Here is a 13,825-nt window from a genome sequence, read left to right as displayed (position 1 = left end):
CAGGTAAAAAGCCTTCTAAACAAGGGCTTAAACTGCTTCAGGGTTAAATATGGACATTCTGCAGCTCACAGGGAATCCAGATGCCTCGGCCTCGCTTTATATAGATCCCACAAAAGAAAGGGAATCAACAGACAATCCAAAAGGACTGATTTCTTCCTTCTTCAGCAAGCTTCTGCTGGCACACCACTTTTTTGGATTTAGGTAAGCTGCTCTTTAGCTCTTGCCATTTAAAACAAGTGAGCTAAGAAAATTTACTGAAGGTACATTTCTCTTTTACACTGGAATAAAGGGAGATGTGTGTGCTATTGCCTTGTTATATCATTACTATTTTTAAAAAACATGATAAAGACTGAAAAAGCAATTAAAAACATGAAAACATTTATACTTGGGAGGTCCAGTAAATACAAAGTAACCGGCTTTCATTTTCCTTGTCAGTTTTATATTTTTCACTGTTGCAGAAAAATGTGCCTTGGCACAGTTATTCTGACTTCAGATCACTGAGCAAGTGTTGTTGGTCTTTGGTATTTAGAAGGTTGAGTTACATCTTAATTCTACCCAATACGCTACATATGTTGTACTAAACTTTCACTTTTGAAGCAACACAATGTAGGGCCAGGGAGGACTGATTTCAGCTGTTTGGGAAATGAACTAGTAGTTGCTTACTAGCTGTATCTCTAGAGATATTTTCACAATTATTAAATAAAGAACCTTCACTTCAGAGTACTTTATTTTATGTTCTATAACCAATGACTTTCAGACGTTTTTTCACGTCTACTAATGGTACAGGAATAAGAGGTTTAATCCTCATTATATACAATGTCTGATGCTGTTACCCTGAGTACAATGAGGCATTTCTACAGGTTTCTCTTAGAGAATACAACACCTATAGACATTGAGATTTAGAGTTTATTGATATGGTTTAGCGGAGGACTTGTTAGTGTTAGGTCAGAGGTTGGACTAGGTGATCTTGGAGGTCTCTTCCAATCTAGATGATTCTGTGATTGCATTGCATTAACTACTGTTAACTGCTAAACAGCAAGCCTTTGCCTGAAGAGATACATACGATCATCAGTCCATTATCTTCCCAAACACATTGCAGAATCTTTTAGAAAAACAGAAAGCAACTAAAGGTAAAGATGAAATATCAATCTAGTGCCAGTGGTAAAAAAAAAAAAAAAAAAAAAAAAAAAAAAAAAGGTCTCTTCCAGAAATTAAACCAGACTTAATCTGTAGAAAAAAATATCATAATGGAAGCATATCTGTGCACTCAGCTCACATTTTGTACCCTAGTTGATTCCAACAGACTCTGGACAATTCTCTTTTCCCTAGAAGAGGTGATGATTTGGGTCATCTTTATGCCCTTGACACTGAGCACTTCTCTTTTACAACTTTACGTTCCTCCAGGCTATTTAGACATACTGCCAGAGAACCCAGCAGTTGGTTTCCTCCACCAGAGAAGAGGTAGCTCGCCCTCTCCAGTTCTCAGGTTTCCCAGAGCTTGTTTCATTCGGACATATATAATGGGCAACAGTCTTAACGCTTTTCAGAACAAGGCAATTAACAGAGCAATTCTACAGTGAATGAAGCATCAGCATATATTTTGTGGGATGTAAGCAACAGAAGGGAAAGGTTTTGCACAGGAGAGAGTAGGCTGTGATTCAAGAAGGAACAGACCTAATGTATAGATGCAGCTCAGCTTAACAGCAGAATCATTTGCATCCCTTTCAAGAAGCTTCACTGTGAATACAAGTCATGGCAATGAACTGTGTGACCGATGCTGAAAATGAGTAGCAAAATGGACATGAAAGAAACACATATTTAAAGGGGTGTTTATAAATGACAGTTTACCTGCGTGATATCATCCTGATGGAAGGCACAGAAATTAAATTGAAAGAGGCTGTAAGAGGGAGACTAGCAGAAAATAGAACAACTGCAAATATAAGGGATTATCAGAAAGAACAGACATCCTTGAGAAAACAGCAGGAAAGCTATTAAGCAGGAATTAAATGATACGTTACTCCATACTTCCCTATCTCCTCTTTTCTACCAGCCTACAAAAGTTTATTCTTCCCACAATAAAATGTATTTTAAAAATCTTGAAGAGACAGTCTCAAATGTTGAAGGCTGGCAGGAACCCAGCAAAGATGCAAAGCGAAGTTTCCAAGGGAGACAACTAGAAAAAGGAACAGCAAGAAAACGCAAGCAGCAGACAGAGCTGGACTAGGTGGAGGAACACTGACAAACACTTGCAAGGAAACACACTTTCCTTTGTATTACAAAGCAGTTGTTAGTGAGTAAGCAGTCTCAAAATAGTTGATGGCAATTGAATAGCAATAAGAACTGTGAAACCAAAAATTGGTATGACCTGCTTGGTCACAAGTACAGACAAGGTCAAGCTACATTCAAGTGTCATTTCAAAAAACTATAGCTCACACTAAGAAACAACTCAGCGTGTCTCCTAGACAGGTTTTTGGGGTTAAACCAGTGATGACTGCAGAAGCAATGAATAGAAAATTGTCACAGACAAGGACAAACGGCAAACAGCACCACTGTTAAATACAGGAAATAGTCAACACTGTTAAAAACTGTGCATCACTTTACGGTTATCAATAGCTACTGTGAATACATTTACTAGGCATAACTTGGTAACCCTGTCTCTGGAAATCCCAAATGCTCGGCCATTTCTCTTGACCACCTGCAGCTGCTGGGAACTTTCAGAAATCCAACAGACAGTGAAACACAGATCTAGAATTCATGCTGTTCTTTTAGGAAATAGTTCATGTTATGTTTGAAGTTTGGCAGTCAAAATATTACATACATGCAGGTTTATTCCCATCCTTGGACTAAAGATGGCCTTGCTTTTGTGTATGCAATACGTCTGATACGTATTAGACACAGAAAGCAGCACAGTCCACACACTGCATGTAGAAACGTGTATGTTGAATTGGACATGCCTAACTTTGATAGAGAAGGCTCTCTCATTCCAACAGCCCTCATTTCATACTGAGGACAACTTCATTTGTTACTTGGTTTGCAGTTATGAGGGAAGACAAAAACATGCTATCCTGCTGTGGCAGCGTAAACCCAGAAATTGTACAATGCTGCATTTTTGTACCCATTTCAGAACCTGAATGCAACACAGAAGTTAGCTCTGGCACTAGTAGCAAGTTGTTATCAAGAAAATAATCAGAAACACAAACGTTAGGAACTCATCACTTCCAGCAGACCAGAAGTAAAAGTTTTTTGAAAATTCATTTATGTTCAGGGGTACATATGCCATGGTAAGGAGAACTCCCCACAGCCAGTGACATGGGACTGAATGTCAGTCACCTTCCAGCAAGCTGATAGCCTGCAGCAAGACATATGCTGTCATTTCCAAGTGAAGAAGGCAGTGCTTCATGGAAAGATTATTCTTCACAGTTTTTAGTTCTTTGAGGTGAAACAAACACCACTAGCTAGGTAAGAAATAAGTCTATTAAATGCACTCTCTTTTTTCATCATCAGACCAAATTTCCATCTCTCCACTCATAGTTCTATAAGATGGCCACTGAAGTGTCCAGAATGGTTGTCATTTACTATCTACATTTAGAATATTTTGAGTATATTCAGGTAAAAGCCAACAGAACTATCATTACTGAACTGACAAAGCAGCAGACAGAACTGTAAATTTAATTCTCTAAAGAAGGAGTTACCTGATGTAATACAACGTGCTAAGTCCTTCTACCCCAGACCTGTAACACTAACAACTCCTCATCTGTATTTCAGGTATGGTTCATCCCCACCAAACCAAAACAAAGACATCCTCTATTCTGTGTCCTCTGCAGCTGATCAGCACTGCTGACTCCATGCTAACAACAGCAATTTACTGCTCAGCAACCATGACATCTCTAAAACAGTAACTGCCACACATGAGCATGCCACTAGGGCTGTAGGGCATCCTTCTTATCGAGACTACTTCCCATACCTGCATGTAATTAACTCTGCCTTCCATATCACATTTAATACGTTTACAGTGTAACTTGGAAATATTCCTTTGGAGACTCCAGTACTCATTATCCTCATTTCAGTCTCTCTCTGACATTTCTAAAAACTTGCCAATTCCTGGGGATAGGATTAAAAAAAAAAAAAAAGCATATAATTAAATATTGGCATGTTATCTATAACAAAAGCTCTTTGTAAGAATACTTGTCTTCAATTAACTGTTGTCCTCCTCCTGGATAGGTTGCTTTTCTCCTTTTTTAAAACTGTGGAGTCAGTGTTTCCTGGAGAGAAAGGTAGACGTCTGCAAGAACAGAAGGATCAAGACAGACTTACAGTCTGTCCCTGAGCTCAAAGGGAAATTGCAATAGAAGGTAAGGAAAAGGAAAACACATTCAAAATGTTCTACTCCATTGTTTCCAGTTGCTGTTTCTATAACCACCACAAGCCATTAGCTCTGGAGCCCCACAGAGCCTGGTATGTGGCAATACAGCTTTCCTGAAGTACTGACTCTGTATTTTAAATATTCTTAAATATTGCATATTCTTATTCTACCCATAGAATCTGGAATAGGGAATGGTACATTTTCTAAGACTGTTGTAAGTTTTCCTAAGGTTCCCAGTGTGTTTTTTCTTTATTTTTGGTGGGAGCAAGGGGAATAGTTATCTCACTGTATTTACACTCAGGATGTTTCCATGAACATATGTTATCTGCAGTGCATGATATTTCTAAAAGCACCATCCAATGGGCTTCACAACACTGCTAAGTGAGGTTTGTGGGGAAAACAAAACAAAAAAAGAACTTTAGGTTTTGATATAATTAAAGTAATAAGTATTTAGTAATTTAAGATCAACTCTCAATTAAATTGAAGTTTCTGCTAGAAGTTTTTTTAAAATTAATATTACTTTTTCAGCATGATACACCAAGATAAAAGGTTAGACAATGCTAGCAAGATCTTGTTCTCATACTGAGCTCCTTTACTTGAGGTATTGAGAGATATAATAGAAATATTAACTAAACAAAAACAAGAACAATACAATAGAATTATTATTTAGAGTAACTTTTATATATATGTATACATATAGCAACATATATATTTAAAATGTTCTGAATTGTTCTGAGATTAATTTATTTGAGATATAAACCAGGAAAAATGTTTGGACTTCTATTTTTTTTCTTGCACATTGTTTTCTTCCTCATTTATAAGAGATTTTATTTTAAAAAGGAAATTTATGTGAAATTTATGTGAAAGGAAATGGTAGTGATTTACAGTGAATATCTGCCACCATACTTAATAAATGTTCCTAAACTACAGCGCAAACTACACATGGTTTTTAGTAATTGCTCTGCCTACCAGCTATGAATAGGGGACCAGAAGAAACAGTTAAGTGTCCAAATGTCCTGTGTGATGGAACTAAAGATAGGCTTATTAAAAAAACCTCTCATTTACCAAACAATACATGTGTTAGTTCAACATGTCAGATACTGTGCTAGCTTTGCCAACAGCATTGTGCAGTTTCAAATAATCAGCAGGACAAGTGCAGCATAAACAGCAGAATTCTGGCTTTGATATCACCATAGCTACCACTGAATCTGGATTCTAGGTGGTCTCTCTCCTGTCTTGGAACAAAAGTATTTCAAAATAGACAGAGATTGTCTCATTTTTAGCTATCAATGCAAAAAGATTCACCATAGAGAGCAAACACAATTGAAGAATTCCAACTGATCAGTTTCCTTCAGAAGACAGATGTCAGAAAGCTTTGAGCTTCACATAAAGGCCAATGCTACTCCACAGTGCTAACACACACAAGTTGTCTGCACATATTCTGAAATCTATATAGTTTGAATATACTTGCTACACTGATTTTCTTATGCTATAATAGAAATTTGAGCCAACAAAAATTTTACTTGTTCAATGAATAGAATACAGCAATAGAGATGATCTATCCTGCTTAAATACGAAGAATCTCAGTAGACCACTTTGTATCCCCATTCCTTATTAAATTCCAGTTTCTTAGATGAAAAACTTCTGCTATCACTAACATAGGTATAACTACCGGAAAAACTAATGACCGAATGAAATTTTATTTAAGAAATAGTAACTCACACCAGAAGCTAGTAATGTATTTTTCTAAAAACCAAAACCCCTAAAAAGAGTAATGTACATTTAAAGCTGACACATTGCTACAACTCTCACATTAAACTGGAAAAGATTATTTCAATTACAAACAAGTACAGAAAAAGAATATTTAGAGTTGAGATAATTTATCTATCCTATTGTCCTTTCAGTTGTCACACATTCAAAACCCAGCCAAGAAAATTCATTGTTTTATTTCAGAAATAAATTCAATTGATACTCATGATAGATTTACAATCTAACCAGTATGAATGGAACTACCTTCTGTTGCACAAGAAGGTTTTAAGTAGCAAAGCATTATAATAGAGTATAAATTGCAACAAATCCAATGAATTAAAGAGCTAATGCTTAGAAGAGAAAAAGCTTTAAACATCCTTGAAAAGAAAAAGAAAGGGCAGCAACTTGAGAGCTCGGTGTAATGTTAGCAATGCTAGTACATATTGATATACACCATACATATTGAATATACTTGCTAGATGTATACCATGCTACAAGTATATACATATTGATCAACACCAAAGAAAAATAGAAAAAATAAACAAGTGTGAGAGGATGTACAGAATCAGAATAAAATAAAAAATGTAAGAAATGAAAAAGAGCTGTTTGACATTAGCTTTACTGCTGTTTCATCTCCCCTCAGAACATTTATCACTTGACTTGTCTAATTACTTATATTTTACTCTTAATATCCTGAAATTACATGAAAGTTTTGTTTATAAGTCCTTCTTTTAGAAGTTTTTCAACATCCTGAGTTACTATCTAACCTTATTCTCTTTCCATATAGTGATATATAGCAATATAGATATGTAGAGAGGTACAGACCTCTCTAAGAAAAGCAAAGCAGTGTCTTACATCCAAATTGGTGGGAGCTTTTTCTCTGATCACTAAGTACAGGTTGACTGCCCATGTAGTGTGACTGCACTGCAGAAATTACATTGAACAGAATGCAAATGATTTATAAATTATTCTTCTGTATTCATTTCAGTATTGCATACAGCTTAAGTTATTAATGACACACTGAATTATCATTATGACTGATGGAAACAGTAAGTTACAGCTTGAGCTTGCATGTGCTGTAGCACAGCATGAGCTGTCATTACCTTGTTTCCTTTAAAAAATAACAGATTGTTTTAGATATCATATAGCATGATGAACAGTTAGTGGTGGTGGTGACAACATCAGAACACACTGAATGCTATCACTACCTGTACTTATAGGATAAGTAATGAATAAACATTTTTGGAGTGGAAGAAAGAATGGAGTAGGTGTACCTCGGGCTTTAACTTGGCCACACTGGGCACAATTTTTTGTATTTCTTTACCTAGCTGAAGCAATTTCTCCTTCTGGAGAGAGTACTGTGAATTTTTGCAGTTGCCATTCATCTGACAAGACACAAACTGAAACTGCCTTAAAGCAACAAATGAAATATCCTGGAAGTGACAGCTTGGTTATTAAGGAATGTTTTTTCACATTTCAGAACACTGACATAATTTGATGTGATTCACATTATCTGCTGGAGGAGTGTGTATGCAGAAAGAACAGCTCTGGGAAGCCCTGAAATAGAGTGCAGTCTTAAACTGTCCCAAGTAGCAAAACACATAACAAATGAAATTTGCACCTGTGAGAAAGGGTAAAGTGGGGTGAAAATTTTGAATTAGTACTTCTTGAATTAGTTAACTCAAAGAAGGAACAACCTAGGAAATTAAGATTTTGTGTCCTGTAATAAAAGCTCAAACCCACAATGGTTCACCTAGTCCTGTGCTATACATGTATGCTACACCTGAAATATTCCAGAAACTGAATTGCATGTATTAAAATAAGAAGAAACAAAAGCCAAACAAACAAGACCAAGTAAACTTATTTTCTTATCCTTTTCTCTTTTCAGCTTTTTTTTTCCTTCCAGGGTAAGATCTTGCTGCTTACAGGATAAGATCTTACCACCAGAATTTAGATTTCAACACTTCAAATGAAAGACATCGTTCCCTTTCTCAAACTCACATGAAATGCTACTTGTGAAAAATTCAGCAAAATTTTATTCATGAAAACAAATTCTATAGAACTCACTAACAAAGAGAAGCAGTTGCTGAAAGAAGTTGTTTTATTTCTTTTTATTACTGGTGACTAGTAAGTACTTAAGAGATTTATTTTGGTTTCTGATGCACAGCAAATTTCAGCTTGGTTTCTGACAACACTTTCAACATTTCTACTTTTTTGAATTCATAAGTAAAAACTAAAGGAAACTAAAATGTAAAGCAGTAAAAGTAGTTTGCAATACTTCCAGGAGACACATGATTGAGAAAACATACTATTACCAGACCTGCAAAAAGAGACTTTCACTAAAGCTGCCTGCTCTATAATTCCTCTTCCTGGCATTATCATTCCCTTATTAGTTATACAATGTCACTTATTTTTAAGAAATCATAACTGATATATTATGAAGCGATAAGAGACCAGCAGTTGAGTGTTCTGAACAAAGAACACCTGCCAAGTTATATTGACATGAAGAGCCTGAGGGGGAGCTGTGGGGGTTCCGAAACTTCAAACACCACCAATGTATTAGTATGGAGTGTGACAATAACAGAATCAGAAGATAATGAAGAGATTCAAGCCCTAAACAACAGTCTCATTTATACCAGTATCCAAAGAATCTGGAATCACACTGCTGATATCCAAAAGTGCTGTCATCTTCAGTCTTGTAATTAAACTAAAAGTTCCACAGTCTGCTCAGTGTCATTCACAGGCATTTTGATATTTAGTATTCACTCAGCAGATGGACTTTTTAGTGAGTCTTTATTCACGTGTCCATGAATAATTTCCAAGTGGCAACACATCAAATTTCAGAGATATACTTGAGGTCTCCCATGTAAGAGGTGAATACACGTACCTCTGCCTGTTAAACACTGCCAGCATTTAGATACATTTCTGCTGGCATTCTGTTTGCCACCTCCCAAACTGGCTCACACATTTTAATGGCAGTACGCTTCTCGGACATGTCCTACAAGAACCGAAATGGATGCTGGCTGCTTGAGCCCCAGTGCTCACTTTTCAGGACGGCCAAGTAGAATGCTTTCTCATTTACTGTGGTGACAATTAGTAATACATGCGGATCATGAGCAAATCAGATGAAAGAGAACTTTTATGAAATTCAGACACAGCAACAGAAGTTACACACCACAGTGAACAGAGGATAAAAACAGAAAAGCACACTTATATCCATCTGTCCTTGGATCAACTGGATCAGAGATTCAACTTCTGTTTAGGACACCTACTCATATACATGACTGCAAATCCTGTTCTTATCTGATTCTTAGACTAGGTCCTCAGGTTAGGTTTCAGATAAAACATATTGATTTAGGTAAGCAAGAGTCGTACCACGTGAATTTGCACGGTTCTTCACATCTCTTGAAAATGGGAGCAGTTACATTTTTCTAATGTGTTCCTTCTACTTCATATGTAAAGTAGTAAATCTAGTGTTAAAACTGGCAAATAACCAATTAAATATGCTATGATTAGATTTTAGATTTTGTTACATTAAAGAAAATAAAGTCATATAAAAGAAATAGCTGAGTTGTAGCAGGCTATATATCCAGTGCCTTGCATGGTTATTATGATATTAAGCAAAACTATCACTTAATTGAAATACTATATAGCTTTTCTCCACTGAAACAAAAAAAACATAATAATAGATTTCTTACAAAATGTGTCTTAAAAAAAAAGTCATCAGGCACAGAAACAAATTATATTCAAAAAACAGAAGTATCTCTTAAATTTTATGATAATTTGGCAGAGGTCAGTTCCCTTTTTCTACTCCGGAAGACAGACAACTTTGAAAACTGAGTCAACAAAGCACTAAATAATCATCAATACAGTACCAGCAGCAAATAATCCAGGTCCCACTGAATCTTACTTCAGTCAATGCCTGCATATCTATTTTAACAAAAGGATAATTTACACCCTAAACTTCTTGAATGCTGCTCAAAATGAGAACAGGTAACAAAAACTGTGCGTTAAGAAAATGGAGTTTAGAAAGGAAGTGTTCTTACTTGTTAAATTAAGGACCTATAAAGCTTAAATATTATTGGTGCCATTATAAAACATGTACTGAAGCGCTTTTTTCTTCTACCCAGAAACTATCACTAACAGAAGAGTAGGATTGGCATAAATCTATGAATTATTGCATATATTAGGTCAATGTAAGCATGAGTTTAATAACATTTAAAAGAACATCGACCAAAAATGGCAGATATCTTTGTATTAGAACAAATACAAAGAAAAAGATGGGCAATACTGACAGCTTATAGAAAACGAATCAAGTACAGTTATTATAGGTTATAATGTATCATAGGGTATAATTATTTTTGCCAAGGCATTTGACTTTCTATATTCATTCTCTCTATTTCTTTGATCCCTCACTTGAGGCTTAAACGTTATCTTCAAAGTAATTAAAGCAGGTTAGGATATATGTGGTAGTTCACGTGGTTGAGAAAGTTCAGGGGAAAAAAAAAGACTGAAATGAAGCAGTCCTTTTAAGGATTGTTAACGATTATTTTCTGCTCATGCTGCTTAATTCCTGTGAGTCTAACACCTCTAGGTACAGCCTCTAGGGCTGATCATTCAAAACCTGGCATATTTCAAACCTGGGCCCAAGGAAGCAAATGCTTGGCTCACACAAGAACTAGTATTTTTTCCCTTGACACTTCAAAGCAAGTATTTGTTCCACGGAATTATTTCAAACAAAACCCTTCACTGGAAAATTTAACCTGTGTGTACTATTGGATAGCTTTTGTTTATAGCTTTCAGGACATTTTTACTAATTGATCAGCACGTCAAAAGGTAGCATTTTCCAATAAAATACTGCCAGTTGTTGTTTTTTTTTTTGTGTGTGTGTGAATCAGATACTCATTGCATGCAAAAGTTACAGAAGAAGGCAGATACTCATGAAACACTGCTGCAGATTTTTGTGAAACTGTATTACATACCAGCTGAATGTTGCTAGGAAATAAAATACCTGAAGCACACAGAATAGCCTTGTACCAGAGAAAAACTAGACATTATTTCAGGATTGAGTGACTTGCAGAAATTCACCATTCTAACTGGTTAATTTCTGAGATGAACGCTAACACAGCACATGAGCCACAGAGAGTGACAACCTAATGACAGAAAGTTTAAAGGCTGTGTAACCTAATGATGTCTGAGAAGGATTTTCCATACTTAATAATGCTGTTGTTGAGTAGGAATTGTATTTTTATAGCTCCTCTTCCTAAAAGAGAGCTAATGAAGCTCTTGAATACAGTAAGAATAGAGTAAAAGAAAGAATATAAGAAATAAAACCACGTCTTCTGAAAGGGATGGTATCTCAGTGCTGCAGTCTTAAACTTCCAGCGGGACAGAACCCTGCTAAGAGAAGATGGATACCCTGGTGGAAAGTAAAAGAAAAAATATGCATCGAGGATTCACAAGCAAGAAAAAAGGAAGAAAATCAGATTTCTGGGTGTAGCAAAAGGGAACTAAACATTATGGGACAACAGACTGAAAATAACGGTAGAAAAAAGAAATCTTCAGGTCAAAGATCAGTTGGTCTAAGTCAGCGTAGCCCCAGGGAAGTTACGCTCATTTAGGCCTGGTTGGAATCCGACTCAGCAACTTGAAAAAAAGAAAGGGAAAAACTTAAAGATAAACAAGAGGCTGGGGCTGAGCATAAAGAAATATGTATTTCCCTTCTTCTACGGAGAGGAAAGAAAATTTTTATCAAGAGAGCTGAAAGGCTGGGGGAACAGACAGAAGCAAGAGGACAGAAAGCCAGAAGCACAAAGCATGGGAAGTAAAAAGAAATTGATTTACTGGTAGCATGGGCACATCGTAAAGAAACACTTCTATGGAAGAAGTGAAGAAAGAAGTGGTGCAGAGAAAAAATGTGTGGTTTTAATGTATTCCTGTTGAGGTTACTACATCTTGTGCATGCCTGTCTGATGTACTTTAGTATCATTCTTGGTTCATTGTCATCTGTACATCCTTCTTCTTCTTAACACAAAATAAAGTCTAGGTTAAGGTTCTCTGAACACGCGATTACACTCCCGGATCACTGCAACCCTTGTTACATTAGACAGACAGAACTTTGCAGGTGTGGTGATCAGTCTGTCTCCCTGTCATCACTGCAAAGTTACTTTGTGAGCAAGATCTTTATTCAGGGAAATCCTGCAGCAAATATCATGGGGGTTGGGGAGTGCATGAAAAGAAAGAGTAACTACAGTGGATAAAAATCCTTTAAGATTTGAAGTGCAATGTGTCCTGAGCTGAAATGATTAATTTTGTCAATGCTGTTTGACATCCACTACATCTGTAAGTGACTACAAGTGTGCACAATATGAACGCAGAGTGCTACAAGAAAAGATGCATTTATGTAACATTATTTTATTTTGCCTGACTTGTATTACAACACATGAAGTAATTCCTTCATGTCACAGACTGAGGATATATTTTAACTAAGTTAAACACAAGTGCTGTTCTGGAGCCAAACATGTTTTCCTTATGGAAAATATTATCATTGGCACAGTGCTGTGAAAAGCTCCACTTTTGAACTTGTAGTTCTCACACTACATAGTTCTCATACTAGAAAAGTAGTATCTCAAAGCTAAGTAACTGCTCTGGATAGTGTGCAAACTGAAGATAATATACACGCAATGACAGAAAATGGACTGTGCACATATAAACTGAACCTTGTTTATAACCCTGGTAACAAAGTTAATTTACTCCCAATTGCAAAATCCTGAATATAACTCTCTAAAATAATATGTAAACACCTCTAATGCAGCAGCTATTCATGTTGCATACATTTGTACGCTGTATTTATACAGATGTAGACAGATAAAACACACACCCATGTACACACGTTCTAACACTACACAAAGACACACAAATAGGCCTAAGTTTACAAGCAAGGAGTAGGTACAAATGAGCATACATAAATTAGGAAAATATGTTATGTTGGACAACATCCTGTGTTGTCACTGAAACATACTCACCATTTGCAGAAGATCAGAAGAAACCATCTGCATGCAACACATCGCTGTTGCCAAAGCACAGACAATGGTGGAGATGATATTGAGAGCGCATACACTGAACAACAGATCCTGTGAAAAGACATGCATCAGAATATCATCTCTTATCTCAGGGACACAAAGGACAGGAAATATTTTTAGCAATTTGATAATAAACACTGTCACTTGCTATCAATTTCATATGGTCTCAATTAACTGTGTAGAACTCATTCAGCATGTAATACTGTCTTTTAAACCAGCAGCAAACAACCCAGAGACAAACATCTTAAATCCAAGACAAACATCTTTAGGGACATGGTTTAGTGGTGGACTTGGTAGTGGTATTATGGCTGTGTACTTGACCCCACAGGTCTTTTCCAACACAAATGACTCTGCGATCTTCCCTTCCCCATCTATCAAACTACATATGATATTAGGAATTTTGTCATAAATATTAATACTTCAAGTTTTCCAGCTACTTTGCGAAAAGACTAATTGCTGCTTCCATAGTAGACCCCAAGCTACAGCTCTCACTAGCAAAATACTAAGCAACACACTTCTGGTTAAAAGCAAAGCAAAACAAAACAAAAACACACAAAGAAATTTCACTGCTTTCAATATTTGAAATCTACCAATTAGTGTTATGTGTTTAAAAAAAAAATCAGTGGAAAAT

At 36.2% G+C, this 13,825-nt stretch overlaps 1 protein-coding gene across 1 annotated transcript in view; it reads right to left on the bottom strand.

The window, feature by feature from the left end:
- Positions 1-13,825, bottom strand: part of ENTREP2 (endosomal transmembrane epsin interactor 2) — a gene marked incomplete at its 5' end in the record, with an annotated part of 130,909 nt that overhangs the window by 16,021 nt on the left and 101,063 nt on the right. Inside the window, 2 exons of the mRNA XM_084293177.1 lie at positions 1,849-1,911; positions 13,138-13,245. Coding sequence (XP_084149303.1) covers positions 1,849-1,911; positions 13,138-13,245 — 171 coding nt within the window. The remainder of the gene's footprint in view (positions 1-1,848; positions 1,912-13,137; positions 13,246-13,825) is intronic.

This window comes from Netta rufina (genome assembly GCF_964035555.1).
Source record: "Netta rufina genome assembly, chromosome: 11".
NCBI classification, from domain to species: domain Eukaryota; kingdom Metazoa; phylum Chordata; class Aves; order Anseriformes; family Anatidae; genus Netta; species Netta rufina.
The sequence above is the reverse complement of the archived record's forward strand: the minus strand, read 5'-3'. Positions and strand labels throughout refer to the sequence as shown.